Source organism: Phlebotomus papatasi, chromosome 2, assembly GCF_024763615.1.
Source record: "Phlebotomus papatasi isolate M1 chromosome 2, Ppap_2.1, whole genome shotgun sequence".
Classification (NCBI taxonomy): Eukaryota; Metazoa; Arthropoda; class Insecta; order Diptera; family Psychodidae; genus Phlebotomus; species Phlebotomus papatasi.
This window is the reverse complement of record NC_077223.1, coordinates 66,698,331-66,721,990: the sequence shown is the minus strand read 5'-3', so window position 1 is coordinate 66,721,990 and position 23,660 is coordinate 66,698,331. Positions and strand designations below refer to the sequence as shown.

Genomic DNA, 23,660 nt, shown 5'->3' with positions numbered 1-23,660 from the left:
CGAACATTTATGCTTTCGAATAATGTGAATTTCTTTTATCTTCTCTAAAAGAGACACATAATAATCACGTAATTATTAATAATTGATGATAAACTAACTAATATTTAATAGAAATGTCAATGTCTCTTAGGAAAAACAAAAGAAAATTCCCAATAATAGAAGGCATGAACGTTCGAAGGGAGAGTACTTTCCCCTACTCCTGAATTCTTGTCAATAATTTTTTGAGTGATGCTAAATATTATAAATCTGCTCAAAAAAATCGTGAACCAGTCAATTCGAAAAAAAATGTACAGTAGAAAAAAACTTTGTGAAATTCTTAAATTTGTGAGTATGATGAGTATTCTTTATGAACTAGACTAGATTTATAAAAGATTTTGTTAATAGGGGAATGAACTCTCTCTTCGAACGTTCATACCTTCGAATAATGTCAATTTTCTTTAAGTTTTCCTAAGAAACTTAAACATTTCTATTAAATATATTGGTCAGCTTATTATCAATTAATTGATTATTATGTTATAGTCATGTGTAAATCTTTTAGGAAAAATAAAATAAATTCACATTATTCGAAGGTATGAACGTTCGAAAGGAGTACTTTCCCCTACATGTTGCAAGTAAATGACGCAAAACTACTTTTTAAGGCGTAGCATCTTACGAGTCCGAGCATTTCGCAAAGTTCGAACGCTTTGCCACCACTTTCACTTATTGACGACCATTTAATAGCAATAACAATTCTATACAAATACTCTTCATGGTTTTTAGCCAAAAAAAATTCATAATAAAATTTAACATTTTCAATTGCCCCTATTAAATTAATTATGGCAAGAACCCTTATTGAAAATTGGATTTATAATTGGAATGTAATTAATATAATATCTAATTAAAATTGATAACTGATTTCCCTAAGTGATGATTTTCCGATCGATTTACCACTCATTCTCTCAAATTCAGACCAGTTTCCAATCACTGTGCCCATCGAGAAGGACACTTGTGTACCTAAACGGTGAGAATGGGTACGAATACAAGCCAGATCATTACGAAGAAGTGACTTGCCAGCATCCGTTTACCTCCTTCAGGGACTACCGTGTACACAGGAATAAGGTAATTGAGCGCACCAGAGACACTCCATAGCCAATGTTTACCTAATGTTATTCTGTATGTGTGTCCACTAGCCCGCTTTAAGTCGCTTAATCGATGGGAATATGGATGAGGTAAGTCAATTATTTCTCAATCGCATGCATTCTCCGGAAGACACTTTCGCACTCTGCCCACACTTTATCACCTTCAGATTATGTACACACAATGGCATACTCTCACTTATGGCATTTACATTCTGAGCTGCAAGCGGTCAGATTCGATAGTCTAATAAATGCCCTGGCACTTATGCACAAAATCTCCTAAATCATAGCATCTGTGGTACCCCACTTATCGTTTTCCTCTTTCTCTCTCTGACGTTCTTTTCAGATTTGCGGAGATGCAGGCTTCTCATGCATCCAACTCAACAGGACCATCTTCCTCACTCGACGTCTCTACGGAACAGAATGCTGGGAGTCTCTGACGCGCCAGGTGCCCGCCGGCTGCGAGTGCATGTGGCCCAAGCATCACTATGGCGATATTACCTCTCATCATTGAAGGAGCCCCAAACAAGCCACTACTATCTCGATCGCATGATGATCCTCTTGCTCTGTGACACACTGTGTAGATTGATGAATATACCATTTCAGTGTTCATGGTCTTTTGTCTAATGCCGACTCCTCAATATTTTCTTAATTCCATAAAATTCGAACATAAAGTCTAACGAGTCTAACAGAAACCAGTATAATAAAATATGTCTAAATCGGTGGCAGCCAAAATCCCGAAAGCTAAAATCCCGAACGCCAAAATCCCGAAAAGGCCAAAATCCCGAAAGCCAAAATCCCAAATATTCAAATTTCTGAAAGGGATGAAATTATAAGTTGGAAAATGTTTAGAATTATATTCTAAAAGACACAGAAGATTTCCCTTTGCCTCCAGAAAGCGCGGGTGCAATCGTGGGAGTAGTTATGACACTTTTAAGAATTCGGGATTTTGGCTTTCGGGATTTTGGCCCATTCAGGATTTTGGCTTTCGGGATTATAGCCCATTCAAGATTTTGGCTTTCGGGATTTTGACCGGGACCCGTCTAAATAAGATCACAGTATAAAACGGGAACGGTTTTGAGGACGATCTTCTAGCTTAAGGCTCAGCCATATCGCTTGATTTCTCTTATTTCGTATCAGTCACGATTTTTTGGAAAACTTTGACTTAGGACAGAATCACATTGACAATAAAATGTTCGCCGTAGCCTCACGGTATTTCGTTAATTTTCGCATTTCCATTGCAATTTTTACGCAAATTTTCCATTACAGTGTTACGTGTTACCTTACCTCATACACGGTAGCACTAAGTGAAAATAATATAAGAAAACTGAAGAAATAAAATGAAAATTTGATAAAAGGTGAGCACAAAAAACAGTAAGAGAAGTTAATCGTACAGTTTTTATTTTTAGCTCACCGTTTATCGCATTTTCGTTTCATTTCTTAAATTTTCTTCAATGCCACCGAGTATGAGATAAAGTAATACTGTAATCGAGAATTTGCATAAGAATTCCAATGAAAATGCGTAAATTAACGAAATACGGTGAGCATTTTACTGTCAATGTGATTCTGTCCTTAAGGCTAAATCTATTTAGATTCTAACCTAACCAATTGTTTTATTATTCAAGACCTTGAGACCTTCGGGAATTAGGCTAAATCTCTAATTTGAAGTTGGTATTACTTCTCTATTGGAGTACAAATTATCAAAATTGCTTGTTATTTAGAATTTCGATATATTCGGAAGCTGAGCAAAAACTTTAGTCTGAAACCTGTAATACGAGTTTTTGATTGAAGGTTTAGACCAGTTCCCGAATGTCTAAAAATTCTGAATAACAAGTTATTCTAGTAATTTTTCTGAATTCTTATGAGCGTTTGCGTTAATATATAATTCTGGAAAACTTTTCTTTTTAATTGTATGGCAAAAAATTAGAAAAGTTAAACCGTATGGCTTGTAGTGAATAGTATTGGGGAGTTTGTAACATCAGAGTGACAGTGATGTTTCCAATCACTTGAGTTCTGGCATCTGAGCGATAGTGAATAAAGGTGCGTACAAATATATAGTCTTAAGTGATCTCTAAATATCCGTGTTTTATTTGGATCATCTATATCCCAACACGACAGGCTAAACCTCTATTATCAAAGAAGTGTAAAACAATCTTCAGACCAGAGGTTTAACTCAGTTTTTAAAAGTCTCAAAATTCTAAATAACAAGCAATTTAATTGATTTATCAGACTCAAATGGACCATTTACCCTTAATATCCAATCCTAAGTCAAAGTTTTGCAAAAAAAATCTAGACTGGATAAGAAGTTAGAAAAGTTAAGCCATATGGCTATACGTTAGGTCTGAACCCTATGTAGCTGAAGATCTTTTTAAACTTCGACGTATTTGAATTGCTTCGCTACTCGAAGTGCATTTCAAATGCTATACGGGCTTACAGACCGAATATGACCTGATTGCTTTAATATCATGTTTTTTTTTATCATTTTGATTTCGGACTTCATCTTATTTATTAAATGATCTATTAGACATTGAAAAAAATTGCAATTGTTTGTTGTTTCTAAATTCAAGGTCTTCGGAAAGTGGGATAAACCCAAGCCCTAATTTGAAAATCACATTACAATGATTTCTAAGCCTAAAAAAGCTTCCTTTCCTCGTCCAGCTGAACATGTCAACGTCGACACCTATCTCCAGAAAAATCACCATCTTGAATTATTGAAGGTAAAAGTTAAATCAACCTGAAGGGGGGCCTAATTTTCAACCTTTCCAACAGATTTGGTTAAATTTGGATTTTTTTGAGAGGTCTTGTAATTCTGAACGCGACTGCATCGGTCATAGTCATAATCGGTGACGGATTGGTAAAGTATCAGTAATAGCTCTATTTTAAAAATACTGTTTTTCGCTTTTTTCAGTCTTGTTACGCATATAAAATTCAAACGGTAAAAGATATTAACTTACTCTTACGGTCTTGCATGATCTTCCTAAAATGGCACAATCTCAAAGCTGATCTCCTTTTCCCCCTCCCTCTTTATGCGTTCCATATCCCGCTAAAAAACGTCAAAAATGAAATTTTTCTCATTTTTCTTAAATTTGACCCTGGTGATTTCGTTCAGTTTTGGATATGTTTTGGAGGTAATGCAGCTGAACATGTATACATCGACACCTATCGCCAGAAAAATCGTCATCTTCAATTATTCAAGATCAAAGGGCCTAATTTTAAAGAGGTTTGGTCAATCAACTAATTAAAATATTAATTATTTTAAGTATCCTCTTGTTAAACAATTTTTAATATCAAGTAGGTTATTCAAGGAATATAAGAAAGAACTTCTTCTCGGGAGTTCGAACAGCTCACAAAGCCTCGGAAGCTTTGCCACCCATTTTTAAATATAGTGAGGTATTTATTTTCACATTAAATCACATAAAAAGAGCATCATTTAAAAAAAAGAATTTAATGATATTTTCATTTTGAAAATTTGCAAAATTCAGCTGTTCGAATCTAATTTTCATAGACATTTTTATCAGAGATTTTTTGTAAATCAAAAAAAGAAATATTTCCTGGTAACGAGAATAACTCGGTGTCAAAAACAAATTTTGAAAATGAAAACCTGAATTAAAATTCTTAAAATAAGTTGTTACCAAAGAAAGTAACCAGTCATTAATCCCTTAAGATAGTCCTCTCTAGACGAAATTGCCAAAATTTTATCTTAATTGGTAAATTAGTTTTGAAAATCATGCCGACTGATTTCAAGCACTCAGAATATAAAGTCGAACAACTCGATTTTTTACAAAATTCGTTTTATTCGCTTTTTAGTAACATCTTTATACCCTCTAACTTCCCTGTGAATATTATATTTGAAAGATAAATATTTTCAAAGTTATAGAGATTTTAAATCTCAAAAATCCTATACCCTGCATGTAAAATCTCAGCTTCAAATCGCTCTCCTGTAAAATTTACCTACATCGAGTTGTTCGTTTCTTATTATGAGCGGTCGATTTTATTATATAAATTTTTGAGAACAAGACGATTAAAGTTGTTGGTTCCAACTATACAAAAGCAATGGTTAGTATTTCCAAAAGATCTAACCACTAGAGTTTTCTTCTGTTGATTGACTTAAAATTGTGGGAAAATATTTTTCACACGATTTAAAAAACTATATTTTATCGGTCACATAGATCTTTTTCCAAAATAAGGTAAACTAGAGGGTGACATAAGTGAAGGAAACAAGTATAATAATGATAGAATCCACTTACGAGGATCGCTTGAAGACCCCAATTCGCTATCTCTAACCACTTAGCATACGACTCTGGTCACGAACAAACGCAAAATAGCCTTGAATTATTAGTTTTACGGATTTTCAATGTCAAATATTAAAGACTTTTAGAAAACATATTTTTCATCCAACTAAATAGCCTAAACAGCCTAGCAAATAAAAAAGAATATAAGAAGAAATTACTTCGTGATGTGACTTTCCTTGGGTGCAATTCTCACGACTTTCTTAAACGTGTGTCGTATGCTGATTTGTGGCAATTTTATCATCACGATTTGGTCCGATAGTAAAAAGTTTTAGTAAAATAATTTATAAATAGCACGTAAATTTACTCTGGATGTTAGTTTTACATTAAAAATGTCCGGATTTAAACGTTATTCTAAAAGCACTGCAATTTTATTCTTAATTGTGATTTTCCAAGTGACTGGTAAATTTAATTTCAAATATTCCACTAATGTATTCTTTAAATTTTAATGTAATATTTTCCGAAATATTTTATTTAAGGGCCTTCGATGGCAAGACCACTTCCTAAAGGTAGATTTTTATTAATTATAAAGTACTTCTATAAATTCTCTAATCGTATTTAAATATTTTACACTCGAATAACCAGCTAATTCTCAAGGAGGCAATACGACCGCTGTTAGTGCAGGTACGATCACCATTTCTATAATAGTAAATGTGGCAAAAAGTTGGTTTAGTGACGTATTTACTTTTAAGATCTACGTGTCGCACGATCAAGATGTTTTTAAGTTTAGTGTGAATTTTCTGAATAAGTAGTCTGCCGAATTACGTATACATCTAATTTATTACGGCTTCCAACTAAATAATCCTTGCTGGCATATTTTTAAACAAATGGAGATAGTTGATGTGTCTCCCTGATTGATTGAAAAACTTAGTTTCGCCTGAATTTTACTGCTCAAACTCCACAGAGAGAGCAATATGTATAAAACCATTCGATTTTGAGTTATATATCGCTCCTTGGAAATTACAAGGGGCCTTGTAATTTATATATATATATATATATATATATATATATATATATATGTATGTATATATATATATATATATATATTGATTCCAATCACAGAGAGAAATTTTGAAGTAGAGAGATTCAAGAACAATGGCATCAAAATCAATGCCATAAATTCAATGTCATCATAAGTATGCCAAAATCTATTAAAATTAGAACAATTTTGGCATTAACTTTGAATTCTGCTCCAAAACTAATGAAATTGTGACATTAATTTTAGTACATTTTGGCATTGATTTTGAAAAACTCGAATTTTAGCAACAAATGGCATTGATTCTAAAGGCATGGTGTCAATTTAAGAGCATTGTGGTATCAATTTAAGAGCATTGTGGTATCAATTTAAGAGCATTGTGGCATCAATTTAAGAGCATTCTGGTATCAATTTAAATAGCATCGTGGCATCAACTTTAGAGCATTGTGGCATCAATTTAAGAGCGTCGTGGCATTAATTCAAGAGCATTGTGGCATCAATTTAAGAGCATCGTGTCATCAATTTTAGAGCATTGTGGTATCATCATTAGAGAATTATGTTGTCAATTTAAGAGAATTGTAGTTGATACCACACACAATGCTCTAAAATTGATGCCACGATGCTCTAAAATTCATACCACAATGCTCTAAAGTTGATTCCACAATGTTCTTAAATTGATACCATAATGCTCTAAAATTGATGCCATAATGCTCTTAAATTGATGCCACATTACACTGAAATTGATGCCAATATAGGCTGTGTGGATGTTGTCAGAACATCCGGCCTAAAATCGTTAAGCGAACAAGAAAAAGAAGAAGATTCCAATATAGTCTTAAATTGATACAATAATCTCTTGAGATTTATTATAAAAAGTGTTTCAGATTCAACAGGAATATGCTAAACGCCCCAGTGGCTCAGGGGATAGAGCATTGTCTCTGTAATCCTGAGGTCTCGGGTTCGAAACTTGGTGGTGGCGGGTGAAACAAAAAAGAAAAGAAAACGGAAAACGATGCCACAATGCTCTAAAATTCATGCCACGATGCTCTAAAATTGATGCCATAATCTCCACAATGATGCTCTAAATCTTCACGTTTCAGACGATTTCTGAAAAATGTCATCACGCTATTTGTCCATCTGTCCGTCTGTCCATCTGTCCGTCCGACTGTCCCCAATAAGTCGACCCAAGGATCGTTCACATGCCCCTCATTTTCCCCCCATCCCAACTCTTCCCCTCCAAAACCATGATTACCCAGGCGGATATTTCGTCCTTAGACAAAAATACCGTTTTGTTGAATCATTTCTAATGACGGTTTTCCAAGGTCAAAGATTAAAAAGACACTAGATAGCGTATTTATCAAGCGAATGGGATCATGTTTGGGCTCCTTGCAAAGGTCTTGGAATTTTTGACAAAACTGAATCGTTTCCAATCGGTAATGAACCAGTTCTTAACCGATAAATAATTTTTATACGAAATTCAATTAAATTACTCCTGAGGTGTATTTTGGGAAATATTTTGAATGATTTATAAGTCGGTTCAAATCGGTTGTGAACCAGTAATGAACCGGTTATTTATCGATAAGTAATTTTTGTTCTAATACCATTTTTATTACTCCGTCAAACTATTTTGTGGAATCTATTAAGTGATTTATGAATCGATTCAAATCGGTTGACTATCGGTAAACGGTAAATGATGCGAAAGTACTTTTGAGGTATAGCATCTAAATCACGAGCTCGAGCATTTCGCAAAGCCTGGGATGTTTTGCCACCCCTTTTCTTTCTGTAAAGGGGTCGTATTTTGGTAGAATTTTGGAAATCTGAAGTTTCGAGTTTTTGACGTTACGCTCTTCGTCCATCTGTACGTCTGTCATTTCGCCTGTCGTCAGCTCTAATGGCCTCTACACACTAGGATCAATTACTTTAAAAAAAAATGCCTTTTTATAGAAAATTTCCCCTATACTTGTAGACAGAAACGTCAGAATTTAAAAAAAAAAATAGACGAAAATTGCTTCTACTGTGTAGACGCCATAAAGGCCGAACGGTAAGAGATAGCGACTTGGGGCCTCTAACTCTAAACGCGTGCAAATCCGATTTAAAGTTGAATTTTGGGAACAATGACTCCGATGCACCTCTATGATCAGGAATATTTCATAAAATCAGATTCGCATTTCTTTCTTTCTCAAACATTTTTCATATATCCCATTCTTTCTTCTTCCTTTTCTTCTTCTTTTTCATGTGAACATCATGACAAAATTAATTTAATTCAACCAAGAGTTCAACTCATTTTGAATGCCAAAAAGTGGGATATAGACCATGCCAAATGGTTAAAAAAGAAAGCGATACCATTTTTATTTTCGTAAAATATTCCTGTTCTAAAGGGTGAACCAGACGGTGCTAAAAGCAACTGATTTCATCATTTATTTGATTTAAACTTGTTCAATTTTATCCTATTATTACTTTTATTACTTTACACTTATTACTTTTATTATTTTTTTATTGTTTAAATAAACAGGTGTTACGATTCCAGTTGACATTAATGGTAACGCGATTGCTACTTCAGGTAATGTATTGCCAATAAATATTTCCAAAACTTTATATTATTTTTTTTTATATTTTCAATAACTACAATAAATCTTCTTATATGACTTAAACACAGGTCAAGCATTTGTCACTGGTTCTGATGATGGTTCAGGTAGTACAGGCATTTTATTGTCAATATTTTTATAAACTATAAATATAGGTTAGGATAATAGCGACTACATGGCAATAACTTTTTAAACCAAATTGTAAAGTTATTTTACTATTTACATTATTATTATCTTAAAGCTCCAATTTCACAAGTATATAATAGCTATTCTAATCATTTATCTTAGACACATTTTTTTCTTCATTAAACTTAAGATAGCTAAAATTATTTTCAAGTAGCCTGAAAATGCTTGTAAATTGAAAAATATTGAAACACGATTTTGAGTTGAATTTCATTTAAGATCAAGCTGAACTTTAATTTTCCTCTAAAACGGCTGAGTTGGTCAATATAACACGTAAGAATTAAACAAAAATTTTCCTACAAAAAAGTATAATTTTGTATATAGTCAAGTGTGGTAATCTGGGCGATTCGCTATCTGGATCGTTTATGACTAATCCACTTAAAGTAATATTTTTATTTTTATTTCCGTAATATAGTCACTACAGTAACATAATATAACTATTCAAGTTTGAGAAAAAGCAAAAATTATATTTTTATCCAATAAATAAGTGAGTGTAATCGACTCATTTCAATCTTGGGTTCTTCACTAAAAATTTTCTAGCAGTGATATTTTCGCTAATGACAGCTGGTTGATTGAAAACATTTATTGTTTTTTTTCCTTGTGAAAAAGTATTTCAAATCCAAAAGTTTAATTAAAAGTGAATTAGCGAAAAGGTGACCCAGTTAGTGCATGCTGATTTATTTCAATATTATTATTATTTTAAAAATTTTCTTTAATATTTTTGATAATTTTTTTTATATTATGTTTCTGAATAAAACAGTGAATAATTCTATGGATTTAGAAGAAGTAAAAAAGAATTTCATCAGTCCAAAAACAAGCGTTTAAGTAGCATTCTTCGGAAAATGATCCGGTTACCCCACCTTACTATATCAGGTTGTCTTACTTAGAATAATTTATCTAATAGGGCTACTCGAAATCTACAGGAATTTTCAGGTTGCAATTTCTAACATTTGCGTACCCTATAATAATTCTGAGTTTACATGTATGCCCAATGTAGAGCATTTATTACAAATGGAATTTATAGAGATGAAATGTAATCTTTTATTTTGATATTTTTTAGGAACTTTTGACGTTTCGGCAAGTGCTAGTGCAAATCTTAGAGGTAATATATTCCCTGATAAAATAATATTCAACAACTGAAGATGTGTAAATAAAGTAAAAAGCAATCACTCTTCGATACAAATATTAGGTGAGATTCTTAATAATCTCACCTACTATAATCCTAACAAAATTTCATGTCGTCCGATCTTGCTCAAACTTGGCCAAAATGTGTTTCAGCACTTCCTGATTACGAATATATATGTGGCTAATTTACGTTCCCGGCCGGCCGGCCGGGAGATTTTGATGAGTGAGGGCTTATCTAGATCTAGAGATCGAAATTAGACATATCAATTCAAGTATATGGACATATTATCGATCGGTTATAGAAGTAAAGCGTCTTCTAATTTTTTTTTAACTGAGATTCTTCACAATCTAATCTTTTGTGATCCTTGGTTAAATCTGACCTCGTAAGATTGGGCCCAAGTTTTGGATCTATACACGTTTTGACACTTCTAGATCACGAATATCATATGTGCTAAAAAAACGATTTACGTGGACGACCGTCGTCCGTCCCGAACGGAGTATAAACGCTTCTGAAGAGAGAAGGGAAATGTAAAACAATAAGCCATTTTCAACAAATGTTAAATTTCGCGATGGGTTGCTAGAAATAGGTGATGTTAGATCCATCCCTCCCCCACCCCCTAACGCCATTTTGAAACACTTCCAAATTTTGGTTTCTCAACAACTCAGTTACTAATGGTAACGATCAGACTCAAATTTTACTATATTATAACTGGGCCTAAGAGTTTACGATTAAAAAAAAAATCACTCCGACCCCTTAACCACAACTATAAGGGTTTAAAAAAATAATTTTGAAGCTTTTTAAAATTTTGCAATGACAATTTCAGCAAATATTTTTTGTTGTATACATTTACATGCTTTAAGGTTTAAGAGCTCTAATAATTTTTTTTATTATCTTGAAAATATTCTGTTTTTTTTGGTCTGTATGATCAGCGTAACCGCTTAATGTTTAATAAATCTTTTTAATGTTAGTCACTGCACTTAAACTGTTTCAAATATAATGAAAAGCTCAGATAAACTTAAAGTACCTGAGATTCTTCAAGGGGGATCTAGGAGTGCTTGCAACTAGATCTGTTTCTTAAACATTTTGAAAAAATGCGTACAAATACTTACAATTGGGAGTTCAATTTTGGGGGTAAAGAATCACGTCGAACCAATTTTATCCATTTCAGCCAGAGTGAGAAAAAATGCGCTTCGACGTTATCTGTTAAAAATCTCAAGCGCCACAAGCTCTGCTCTACTTTTAATATCTTTATTTATTTATTACTCGAGCCCAATATGTGACAAAGCAAATAATAACTCACTATTCGCATAAACTATAACACCGATAGTCAAGTGGCGAGCGTCGCCATCTTAACGAAAGGATCCACGCGAAATTCCGAAATGTTCAATCTCGTGAATTTGAGTACGACACAAAGCTTGCACATGCACAGTTTGCCATCTCAGAACAGAACCGGTTCTGTTTTAACGGAAATTCCAAATAAACCTTTCTAATGCGCTGGTCACACTTAGGGTAAATTAAGCTAATCCAAAACCTGCTCCAAATGGAAATTTTTTGCTACTCCAAATGGAAACGTCATTGTTTTCATGATATATACAGTATTAAATTATTATATTTATATATTTTCTATACCACAGTTTCATTATTTACTTAATTTTACGCCAAATTAAGCGAAATCCATTCATATTCACATATTTTAATGTGTTAATTTCTCAGAAAAATTAAAAGCGTACCTTTTCACCATCGAATTTTTCATCGATCGACCATGTTTTTCAATGAAAAACACAATGATATTTTTATCATATGATAAAAATATCATGATATGATATGATGATATTTTTGGAGAGATTTTCTTATTGTTTTCGATGGAAAAGGTGAAAAGACCAGAGGGGCAATTCACGAAATTAACCAGCTAAAATTTTAACTGTTACTGCCTGTTTTCTGTGAAGCGAATTTCGCCATCCCGTTAAAAGGTGCATCTCCTCGCTAAAAATGGAAGGTGTACAAGGTTTTGGGTCTTGTACCTGCTGGAATTTCGGGGTGTACCCAGACAATTTCACCCGCCAGCTCGAGACCGGAGGGTACGATTTTTTTACCAAAATCTTATGAAAAAGTTATTTATTTGCATTATTTCATTTAAGTAAAGTTACCCAGACACAACAATAATAAGAAAATATTGGATTTTAAAATTTTATAAACGTTAAATACTTCATGCGAAAGTTCAGTGATTAAAGGAATTACTATTTAGGGATTTTCTAAGTCTCAGATTGTTTATTGTTAAATTTTACATACAATATACTATACTTATGACATAATTTTTCACCAAGCTAAGACTTCTAGAATGATATTAAAAAAATTGTAATATTAAATTAACCTTCTCAAGACCACTACGTGTCAATAAATACACGCATCAAATATATTATATTTGCAACGTTTGAAGTACCATTTACTACGTTTAAGTACAAAATGAATAAAATTTTTATTATCAGAATAAATACAATTTTTTCGATGCTACTCCTGACTCTCGAAAGGTAATTGGTCTTTACAAACTTCCAACATTTATCATAATTCTTAGAAAAGGGACAGATAATCCTAACCGGCTTATGTAGGTGAGATTCTTAACTTGAGCTATCTCGGAGTGCATGCAAATTCGATTTGGAGCTGAAGTTGGGAGACGCCATTCAGTTATCTTGAATCAAATTCGTGAAATTATACAAATTTTGTATTTAAACCAAAATATCAAGGAGTTGGATGAACTGGCACAAAAGTAATATATGGGTGAAATGTAGACCAGAATGTTCTCTATAATTTTCTCATAGAACATGATCTCATCGATTACTCAGAAGCCAAGATAAGCGAGGTTTTTTGTTTCTTAACTCGTTTTTTCATCCAGAGTTCCCCAAGTAGTCATTTGTTGAACTTCAACTATATCAAAGAATTGTTGTATTTTGTGGGACTTTATATTTAAAACCCTATTTGAAGTGTCTTGGTGGAGTAGAGGCAGTCAAATTGGCATCTGAGTGATTTCAAAGCGTTATTATGGGAAAAATCAATTTTTTCACACTTAAACGGCAAAATCGGAGTGATAGCGTAGTCTGAGTGGAAAATGATGTATGGAAGAAATGTAGAGACAAATGTTCTCTACAATTATGTCGAAGTAATCATCAAAATCGGTTTAGCGACAGTCGAGATAATTGAGGTTATGTGATATTGAAATTGGTTTTTCGACTGTGGCGCCCCTGGTGTTGGTCCCACGAAGTTCAAATATTCTAGAAAGTTGTAGCATTTGGTGAGATCTTTCGTTTGAGCCCTCACTCATCAAAATCGGTCACATAGAACCGGAGATATGATTTTTTGAATTTTGTGAACTTTGACCCTTCATATCTCCGGTTCTATTGAAACCACAGCGCACTTACGCACCATTTTGGAAACGTCCTAGACTGGGCTACAACATACTAAAGGAGCTTAATAGCTCCTAAACTAAAAAAGATATCGACTTGCGGTTTTCGGCAAAGGTTATATATCGGGTAAAAATTGCAACTTGGTGCATTGACCCCCCACCCCCCACCCCCCCTTCCGCCATTTTGAAGACCCCCCTTTTTTTGTTTTCTCAATAGCTCCGCCCCTATGGCATTCAGCGGACTCAAATTTTAGTATATTATAGCTGGGCCTTAGAGCTTTCCATCAATATCAAACTTAAGGTCCCCCGACCCCCCTGACCCGAGCTATAAGGGTCCAAAAAAAATTTCTTAAAATGGCCATAACTCCGGTTCTAATTGTCAGAATTTAAAAAGTGAGGGCTTTTTGGAAAGCTCTCGTGAAATGCCACTTCCCCTTCTAACATCGTAAGTTCATAAAACCACCGCTAGGGGCGCTTTTTTTAAAAAGAAAATTTTTAAATCTTAAAAGTTAAATAACTCAAAAATTCCATTGTGCATCGGGCTGAAAATTTAGTATGTTGTAGCCGTTGATTATACCTATCAAACAAAAAAAACCTTAAGTCGATCCATAACCCCTGACCCGAGCTATAAGGGGTCAAAGTTCGAACATTGACCGGCCTCTATCTCCGGTTCTAATTAACATAGCGACCTAAATTTTACCTTTTTGGTTTCGTCTCGATGAGCACTTTCAGATGGAAGTTCAAAAAGTCACCACAGGTGGCGCTGTGATAGCGTCAAAATTCATCGAAATTCAAAGTCACTTTTCTCAAAAACGGCATTGTGCAAGTTAATGAAATTTTAGTATGTTGTAGTCCAGTCTAGGACGTTTCCAAAATGGTGCATATGCGCGCTGTGGTTAAAACAGAACCGGAGATATGAGGGGTCAAAGTTCACGAAATTCAAAAAATCATATCTCCGGTTCTATGTGACCGATTTTGATGAGTGAGGGCTTAAACGAAAGATCTCACCAAATACTACAACTTTCTAGAATATTTGAACTTCGTGGGACCAACACCAGGGGCGCCACAGTCGAAAAACCAATTTCAATATCACATAACCTCAATTATCTCGACTGTCGCTAAACCGATTTTGATGATTACTTCGACACAATTGTAGAACACATTTGTCTCTACATTTCGTCCATACATCATTTTCCGCTCAGACTACGCTATCACTCCGATTTTGCCGTTTAAGTGTGAAAAAAATGATTTTTCCCATAAAAACGCTTTGAAATCACTCAGATGCCAATTTGACTGCCTCTACTCCACCAAGACACTTAAAATAGGGTTTTAAATAGAAAGTCCCACAAAATACAACAATTCTTTGAAATTGTTGAAGCTCAACAAATGACTACTTGGGGCACTCTGGATGAAAAAACGAGTTAAGAAACAAAAAACCTCGCTTATCTTGGCTTCTGAGTAATCGATGAGATCATGTTCTATGGGAAAATTATAGAGAACATTCTGGTCTACATTTCATCCATATATCACTTTTCTATCAGTTCATCCAAATCCTTGATATTTTGGTTTAAATACAAAATTTGTATAATTTCACGAATTTGATTCAAGATAACTGAATGGCGTCTCCCAACTTCAGCTCCAAATCGAATTTGCATGCACTCCGAGTTAGCTCACGTTAAGAATCTCACCTACATAAGCCGGTTAGGATTATCTGTCCCTTTTAAATTTAAAACGAACTCAAAGTTATTTTGGAAAAATGGATTAAAATTATTTATATTTGCACTAAACCAATATTGCGATATTTATTTTATTTGATATCAATTGATATAATTGAAGCAATATAAGTACACCATTCAATCTTCAACAAACTACACCAAAATATAAATTATATTGATATTTGAATTAGAATTAGAATGTTTCTTTAAATTCTTAAAATATTATAAGGACTCCCGAATTTAAATACGCGCCATGCAATTGCTTTTGCCTACTTTTCGAAGAATAAAGACAGACTGAAAAATGCATTAATTAGGGTTATTTCACTTTTCGCCACACCAAATATTCGCCATCCAGTCAATTCTGACTGGTTATTTCGTGAATTGCCCCTCAGGAAAAAGAAGAAATCCTGCACTCAAGGGCAACTCAACAAGGTTTTGGAAGCCTTTTGTCGCGGTTTCAGTTGCACTTGTTTGTCTCCAATTAGAACCTTTCCCTTGTCTCCATCTGGATTAATATGTTTCCAATAGAAGCATTTTACGCTCACGTATTTTTCTTGTATTTAAGAAGTTTTAAAATTATATCTAAAGAATTTTCACTAAACAGTAACATTCTAGAAGAGTCAAGGAGCAAATTTATGTAATTCTCTTCAGAAAAAATATGAACTTTATGTGTTGAATCTTCTGTCAAAGTTAAAGCGTCTGAAAATGGTTTTCAATTAGGACATTTACCCTATGACTAAAGGTATCTACACATTGGGAGCAATTTTCGTCAAAAATTGCGTTTTTGACAGAAATTTGACGTTTCCCCCTACAACGCTGCAGGGAATTTCCTTCAAAAAAGCAAGTTTTGACAAAAATTGCTCCCAATGTGTAGAGGCCATAAAGTCCAAAGACAACTAAGCTCGTTCATAACCAGGTCAGTTCCTGACGCAATCAAAACGAAGTTTAATGTGAATGTTAAGCTTCGTTTGTAGTGTGTCAGGCAGTGAATTGGCTATGAACGAGCTTAGTCGTCTCTTTAGTCGTAAGTGTGTACAGGGCATAAGGAGCCCAAATATGAGCCCGTTCGCTTGATAAATGCACTCTCTAGATCTAAGAGCTTGGCCTCTAAAGCTGACGACAGCCGGACAGACAAACAGAAGTTCGAGCTGTAAAAATATTCTCGTAAAGTTTAACATTATTTCTTAATATAAATTATTGTTAAAATTTCAGGTATTCTTGATGGGACTGGAGCTGGGGTTACTCTTGCAGCTACAGGTATGATATTGTATTGTGTTTAGCCTGTTTAGCATTTAGTGTTCGTTGGAACATGTCATTTTCTTAATCATTTTTCCCCAACGTTTTTTTTTCTTTTTGGATTTATAAGTTGTTTTATTTCAATTAATTTTCCAATTCTTTCTTCTTCTATCGGCATTTACTTGTGAACTAAATTCTACTGGTGGAGGTAAATTATTGTTATATGTATTTGCAATACTTTTAATATAACTAGAGTGACCACTTAATGCAAGGGTTCTTAAGTCCTGTTTAAGGTACCATCGATGCGGGTGACTTTGCACTCGGGGGGGGGGGTGACTTTACACTCTGAAGTTCGTGTGACTTTTATTAGTTTTAGCACTAATTGATTTAGTCTTCGCCGATCCGGTCTGCTATGTCAAAGTTTATAGGGATATGTTATGTATCAAGTAAGGAACAATGATCCTCAAAAGGATACTTGTAGTTTCAGTAATAGTCAATGAAATGAAAATATGGATATTTTGTCAAAAAACTGCTCTATGAAAACGTTATCTGAAGGTGCAATTCCAAAATCGTTTTCAGAGTAGTACATTGCCAATTGCCCAAATCTATTCTAAATTTATCTGACTAGAATAATCCACTTTGATTTTGTTCATTATTTTTATTAAAATACTTTTTTTTCACTATTATCTTCCTAAGAACGCATGATTTATGTTGTAAAATTGCATATAATGATTTTTCTAAATGTTTATTACAGAAGTATTTGCCTAAAAATTATCCAAAATTGTAGACCGAGATCTACAAGATGGTATGGTCGCCATCTTGATTTGACGTTTCTGTCCGCCATTTTGAATAACTGTCAAAACAAATATCTCATCCGATTGAGCTGAAATTTTAGTATGTTCTAGCTGATGTCAAGGCCTTTTCAGAACATATATAAAATCCGACCTAGGTCAAGCGATTGTCTGGATACCGGGGCTCCAAGTTCAAAATTTTGACATTTACATGAATACAGAACTACCGGGAGCTTCTTTTATCGAAACCATCACAAAAAAGGCATCGCTATCGTTAGGCGATGAGATAACAAACAAACAATAAAAAAGTAATGTTTTTGTTTATAACAGCATATTATTTGAGGATCTGAAAAACTGTTTTTGCAAAGATGAAAAAATAAAAAATAAATAAGTAAATGCACTTTTCGTTCATTTTTTTTTTAATTATGTAAGACTAAATAAATATATAAAATAAAAGCATCAACCATCTTTAATGGTTACTGAGGCATTTCGTTTAGATTTCAAAATTCAGGATTAGAAAATAAAGATCGCCAAAATATGAATATTTCAAAATTTTAAGTTCTAAGCCTCTGTATTTAGATAATTGCTCGACTTAAGTCGGAACAAGAAAACATTTTGAAAAGGTATTTACATAAGCTATAAAATACTAAAATTTCAGCTCAATAGGATAAGTTTTAAGTTTTAACAGTTATTTAAAATGGCGGACAGAAACGTCAAATCAATATGGCGACACGTCATCTTGCAGATCTCGTGCATCTTAACCTTAGATGTGAAGATCTTCATTCTATTATGAGAAATTGTTGATTTTTTAGTATTTATTAAAAAGTGCAAAGTCACCCGCACCTTATCCCAAATGCAAGCCTTTTTTCTTGATTTTTTAACATAGTAAAATTCTATAAAATTATTGCTAGTGGCACAAAATCCATTTATACAAATAATTTTACCCATTAACCTCCCCCCCTCCCTTCACTTTAACTGTCCACTTTTAGAGGGTAAAGTTGAAAAACATTGAAAAAAAGTGCAGTCACCCGCAACGAAGGTACTATGAACTCTCTAGTAACCCTTTTGAAAAGATGGAGCAAAATAGATTATAAATGCATTCCAAAATGGCGAAAATGATCATTTTATTTTTCTAATGTCATTTTTAAAATTGTTTTGACATTGTTTCTTTTTCATGTGCTTTCGTATCCTGTTTTAACATCCTTTCTACATAAATCCATAAACAGGAGAGTCAAATGGGATAACTGGTTGGATTATTCCTGATGAAGGTATTGTATTAGGTGAGATTCTTAACAATCTCACCTACTATAATCCTAACAAAATTTCATGTCCTCCGATCGCGCTCAAACTTGGCCAAAATGTGTTTCGCCACTTCCTGATCACGAATATATGGGGGGCTAAGTTACGTTCCCGGCCGGCCGGCCGGCCGGCCGTCCGGCCGCTCTTTGGAGCTTAATAGCTCCTAAACTAAAAAAGATATCGACTTGCGGTTTTCGGCAAAGGTTATATATCGCATGAAAATTGCAACATGGTGCATTGACCCCCCATCCCCCACCCCTCCTTCCGCCATTTTGAAGACCCCCCTTTTTTTTGTTTTCTCAATAGCTCCGCCCCTATGGCATCGATCGGGCTCAAATTTTAGTATGTTATAGCTGGGCCTTAGAGCTTTCCATCAATATCAAACTTAAGGTCCCCCGACCCCCCTGACCCGAGCTATAAGGGTCCAAAAAAAATTTCTTAAAATGGCCATAACTCCGGTTCTAATTGTCAGAATTTAAAAAATGAGGGCTTTTTGGAAAGCTTTCGTGAAATGCCACTTCTCCTTCTAACATCGCAAGTTCATAAAACCACCGCTAGGGGCGCTTTTTTTAAAAAGAAAATTTTTAAATCTTAAAAGTTAAATAACTCAAAAATTCCTTATGCAATCGGGCTGAAATTTTAGTATGTTGTAGCCGTTGATTATACCTATCAAACAAAAAAAACCTTAAGTCGATCCATAACCCCTGACCCGAGCTATAAGAGGTCAAAGTTCGAACATTGACCGGCCTCTATCTCCGGTTCTAATTAACATATCGACATAAATTTTACCTTTTTGGTTTCGTCTCGATGAGCACTTTCAGATGGAAGTTCAAAAAGTCACCACAGGTGGCGCTGTGATAGCGTCAAAATTCATCGAAATTCAAAGTCACTTTTCTCAAAAACGGCATTGTGCAAGTTAATGAAATTTTAGTATGTTGTAGTCCAGTCTAGGACGTTTCCAAAATGGTGCATATGTGCGCTGTGGTTTCAATAGAACCGGAGATATGAGGGGTCAAAGTTCACGAAATTCAAAAAATCATATCTCCGGTTCTATGTGACCGATTTTGATGAGTGAGGGCTTAAACGAAAGATCTCACCAAATGCTACAACTTTCTAGAATATTTGAACTTCGTGGGACCAACACCAGGGGCGCCACAGTCGAAAAACCAATTTCAATATCACATAACCTCAATTATCTCGACTGTCGCTGAACCGATTTTGATGATTACTTCGACATAATTGTAGAGGACATTTGTCTCTACATTTCGTCCATACATCATTTTCCGCTCAGACTACGCTATCACTCCGATTTTGCCGTTTAAGTGTGAAAAAAATGATTTTTCCCATAAAAACGCTTTGAAATCACTCAGATGCCAATTTGACTGCCTCTACTCCACTTAAAATAGGGTTTTAAATGGAAAGTCCCACAAAATACAACAATTCTTTGATATAGTTGAAGTTCAACAAATGACTACTTGGGGCACTCTGGATGAAAAAACGAGTTAAGAAACAAAAAACCCCGATTATCTTGGCTTCTGAGTTTGATCACGAATTTGATTTAGTATACTAAATACTAAATAACTATAACTAAATGGCGTCCCCCAACTTCAGCTCTAAATCGAATTTGCATACATTCCGAGTTAGCCGAGTTAGCTCACATTAAGAAACTCACCTACATAAGCCCGTTAGGATTATCTGTCCCTTCTATTTCATTATTTTGAATGGCTACAAACTAGGCCAAATTATGTCAATAAAAAATTTCAAAGTCACATTGAAATAAAATTTCAAAGAAATTCTAAATATCAAATTGATTTGATATTTCCTTCAATATTTTTAATGGTCAGGAATCTCTTTCCTTCAGAACATAACAGAACTGCCGGATTTCCCTTGTTCATGAATGAAAACACCCAAGATCAAAATCCAAATCAAGACACATCTCTCCTGCTTCCTCCAGAAAATCCCAGATTCTTGGAATTTGGTTATATAATTTGTTCAATCTCCTCAAGAACCCAACTTGGTCAGCACTAATCACCTGCTTCCTCCAGAAAATCTCAGAACTTCTGGGATTTTCTTGAATATTATACCCAAAACACTTCAGATACATTCTGTGATCAGAGGATTTCTAGAGATTCCTCCAAGAAATCCCAGATCTTCTGGGATTTTCTTGTATATTATGTCAAAAACACTTCAGATACTTGCTGTTGTCAGAGGATTCCTGGAGATTCCTCCAAGAAATCCCAGATCTTCTGGGATTTTCTTGTTCATTATGGCCAAAGCACTTCAGATACATTCTGTGATCAGAGGATTCCTGGAGCTTCCTCCAGAAATCCCAGATCTTCTGATAAATTTTCCTGGAGAAATCAGGAATCCTCTGACCACAGAATGTATCTGAAGTGCTTTGGGCATAATGAACAAGAAAATCCTAGAAGATCTGGAATTTCCTGGAGGAAACTCCAGGAATCCTCTGACCACAGAAAGTATCTGAAGTGCTTTGGGCATAATGAACAAGAAAATCCCAGAAGATTTGGGATTTCTGGAGGAAGCTGGAGAAATCTTCTGACCAACTTGGGTATTTTTGGGTGTTCTTAACAAAATACGTAAGAAAATCCCAGAAAATCTGTGAATCCCTGACTAGACTGGTGTTTTTAATATTGAAATTTTAATATTGAAGTCAATTTGTTCAGTGTGTAGGAAATTATTGAAATATTGGTTTCAATATTCGCTTCAATATTGAAGTTTATTTTCAATGTCACTTTGAAATGCTATTATTTCAATAATTTGTCTAATGTGTAGACAGCTTTACGGAAACGCCGTCATGTTTGCATATCGTTTTTGGCGCCATTTTTTCGGTCTATTTTTAGCACCAGGTTCGCTTAAGCCTTACGTCCCTGTATCTCGAATTATTGGAACTCGTTAAATTTAGTATTATACCCATGAGCGCCCTTAGTGAATAATTCACCTATGATCAGAATCAGAAAGTTTATGTATTCCTCGAAGTCTTGTGCTTTATTTTGGATATTTTGGATCAACTGTTTTTTTGGCACTGTATAAAAATTTACAGCAAAAATAGTAAATTTGTTTAGCAAAAATTCAAATTTGAGCAGTATACAGTAGACTCTCGCAAATTCGGCTCTTTTAAGATCGGGCTACTTTTTAATTCGGGCAGCGGTTACATTTGAAAAAAGTTTGTTGTCATTTTTCAAGTTTGATTATGATTATCAAATGAATCAAATATGCTCAAATTTAGCATGGTTTGTCTTAGTTTTAATGTGATTTTGCATTATTGAGGGATTTTCATGCAATTTACGATACATATCAGTGTGTAAACTCAATATCTATTTGAACATGTCGCCCGAATTTCTGTCTAATTCGGCTGACGTTTCGGTCCCATATGCCCGAATTTGAGAGAGTCTACTGTACTGAATTTAGAAAAGAAATAACATGATTTTTTTCATCTATATAACCATTTTTAATGCAAATTCTATGAATTATTAGATAATATTTTATCCATTTTTGTAAAGATTTGTAAAGACTGAAATTTAATATTTTTCTGATGAAATTAAGATTTTTGTTAACAAATTTTAATGTTTTACCGCTTATTTTTTGCTTTGTTGTTTTTGCATATTTTTTGTTTCAGACAACGGACTAGCTGCGGCAGTACAATCTGGAATCCTAGCACTGAACGGTGGCCTTGAAATCGATGGCGTGACAGCGTTTGCTACATAAGATCGAGAAGTAAATTGATTTTTAACACAAAATGGGACGCAAGCGATGACTAATGCTGTGGACTCATAAGGAAAATAAAAAAAGCTATTTTATTGGAATTATACCATTTTTTTTAAACGAGAAAAGTAGCTTCAACAACCTTTGGCTTCAAAATTTTAACCTTTAAAAAAAGTACATTTAAACAAAATGCACCCAATAACATTGACGTTTCTGCTTAAAGCAATTTTGACATCTTCATAGAGTCGCAAATTGACAACAATTAATTTTTTTTTTAATTTTTAGATTGTTATGGGAATTAAAAATTGTTTCGCTGTTGTGCGATTTGATTTGCATTTTGAAGATTTTTCAAATATTTAATAATAATATAAATAGTTTTGTTCACATTTTCAATATCCGGTTTTATCTTAAATAGATTCTACTGAAGATTTTCCAAACCTTTAGTTTATTGTATCAATGATGTTTTCAAGATTTTCATTGCGTAATAAATTTATTAAAAATGTGTTTAATTCGTTTTAATTAATAACCCAGATGCTAATAGTGCCACTCAAATCGCGGATGTGCGATTTATTCTAGCAATAACAGAAAAGTATACTTTACTGACATTATCAATCCTTATACATGCCGATATATTGATTTATTGAAATCGTAAATTTGTATCAAATTCAATTACACCTTTTATTTTATTAAAAAAAAAGGATTTCAAAAGTTTTAGTGAATGAAAAAAATATTTTCACCTAGAACTCGTTATTTTTGAAATTCAAATGTACCCAAGTTCCACACCCACACTCACCAAACCCAGCCAAGATCAATTATTCTTGCAGTGTGAAGTTAGCTGTATTAATTGTTTTGCCGTCAAAAGAAAAATCAAAACAAAAGCGCAAAAAGGTAAACAGCAAAGAAAATGCTTAGAATTATTTTACTTACTTTTTTAACAAGTTCCCACTATCCTGCAGGTATATCTTGAGTGCTATGATGCCTCCAAAAGACGGTGACATGGGTTTTCCAGGCGACAACACAAGAACCCAGGATGAATCTCTAAAAGCCACAATTCACAGTCTCTCTCAGCTTCTGGACACTGGGCTATCCTCAGAGTGTCTCGATATCTGCATCCGTCTCTGTGAATGTGGAGTGAGTCCCCAGGCTCTAGCAGACATTGTCCGGCAGATTCGGAGGGAAGTTGCCGGATTGGAGAGAGATGAATATTGAGCCTTCCAATTTTCTTCCA

The 23,660-nt window shown here is 34.1% G+C and overlaps 2 protein-coding genes across 3 annotated transcripts in view; both read left to right on the top strand.

The window, feature by feature from the left end:
* The window catches only part of LOC129803930 (uncharacterized), a 31,885-nt gene extending 30,160 nt beyond the window's left edge, over window positions 1-1,725 (top strand). Inside the window, exons 4-6 of one of the 2 annotated variants that reach the window (XM_055850810.1) lie at window positions 949-1,098; window positions 1,170-1,208; window positions 1,462-1,725. In XM_055850810.1, the coding sequence (XP_055706785.1) occupies window positions 949-1,098; window positions 1,170-1,208; window positions 1,462-1,629 (357 nt within the window). In that variant the 3' untranslated portion in view covers window positions 1,630-1,725. The remainder of the gene's footprint in view (window positions 1-948; window positions 1,099-1,169; window positions 1,209-1,461) is intronic. The other variant, XM_055850811.1, reaches the window with a different exon arrangement.
* A 3,999-nt stretch (window positions 1,726-5,724) lies between these two features.
* LOC129803934 (uncharacterized) lies at window positions 5,725-22,936 on the top strand. The gene is made up of 8 exons (XM_055850816.1): window positions 5,725-5,806; window positions 5,884-5,913; window positions 5,990-6,028; window positions 8,890-8,937; window positions 9,034-9,069; window positions 10,206-10,247; window positions 16,596-16,640; window positions 22,347-22,936. The coding sequence occupies exons 1-8, from the start codon at window positions 5,737-5,739 to the stop codon at window positions 22,433-22,435; spliced, it is 399 nt and encodes a 132-aa protein (XP_055706791.1). The 5' UTR covers window positions 5,725-5,736; the 3' UTR covers window positions 22,436-22,936.
* Window positions 22,937-23,660: the final 724 nt, after the last annotated feature.

What these genes read in the sequence shown, in the direction of transcription:
- LOC129803934 (XM_055850816.1), top strand. Translation starts at nt 5,737, where the DNA reads ATGTCCGGATTTAAACGTTATTCTAAAAGCACTGCAATTTTATTCTTA. An exon ending in TGGTTCTGATGATGGTTCAG is followed by an intron (nt 9,070 to 10,205) that starts GTAGTACAGGCA and finishes GATATTTTTTAG; the next exon opens with GAACTTTTGACGTTTCGGCA. An exon ending in GGTTACTCTTGCAGCTACAG is followed by an intron (nt 16,641 to 22,346) that starts GTATGATATTGT and finishes TTTTTGTTTCAG; the next exon opens with ACAACGGACTAGCTGCGGCA.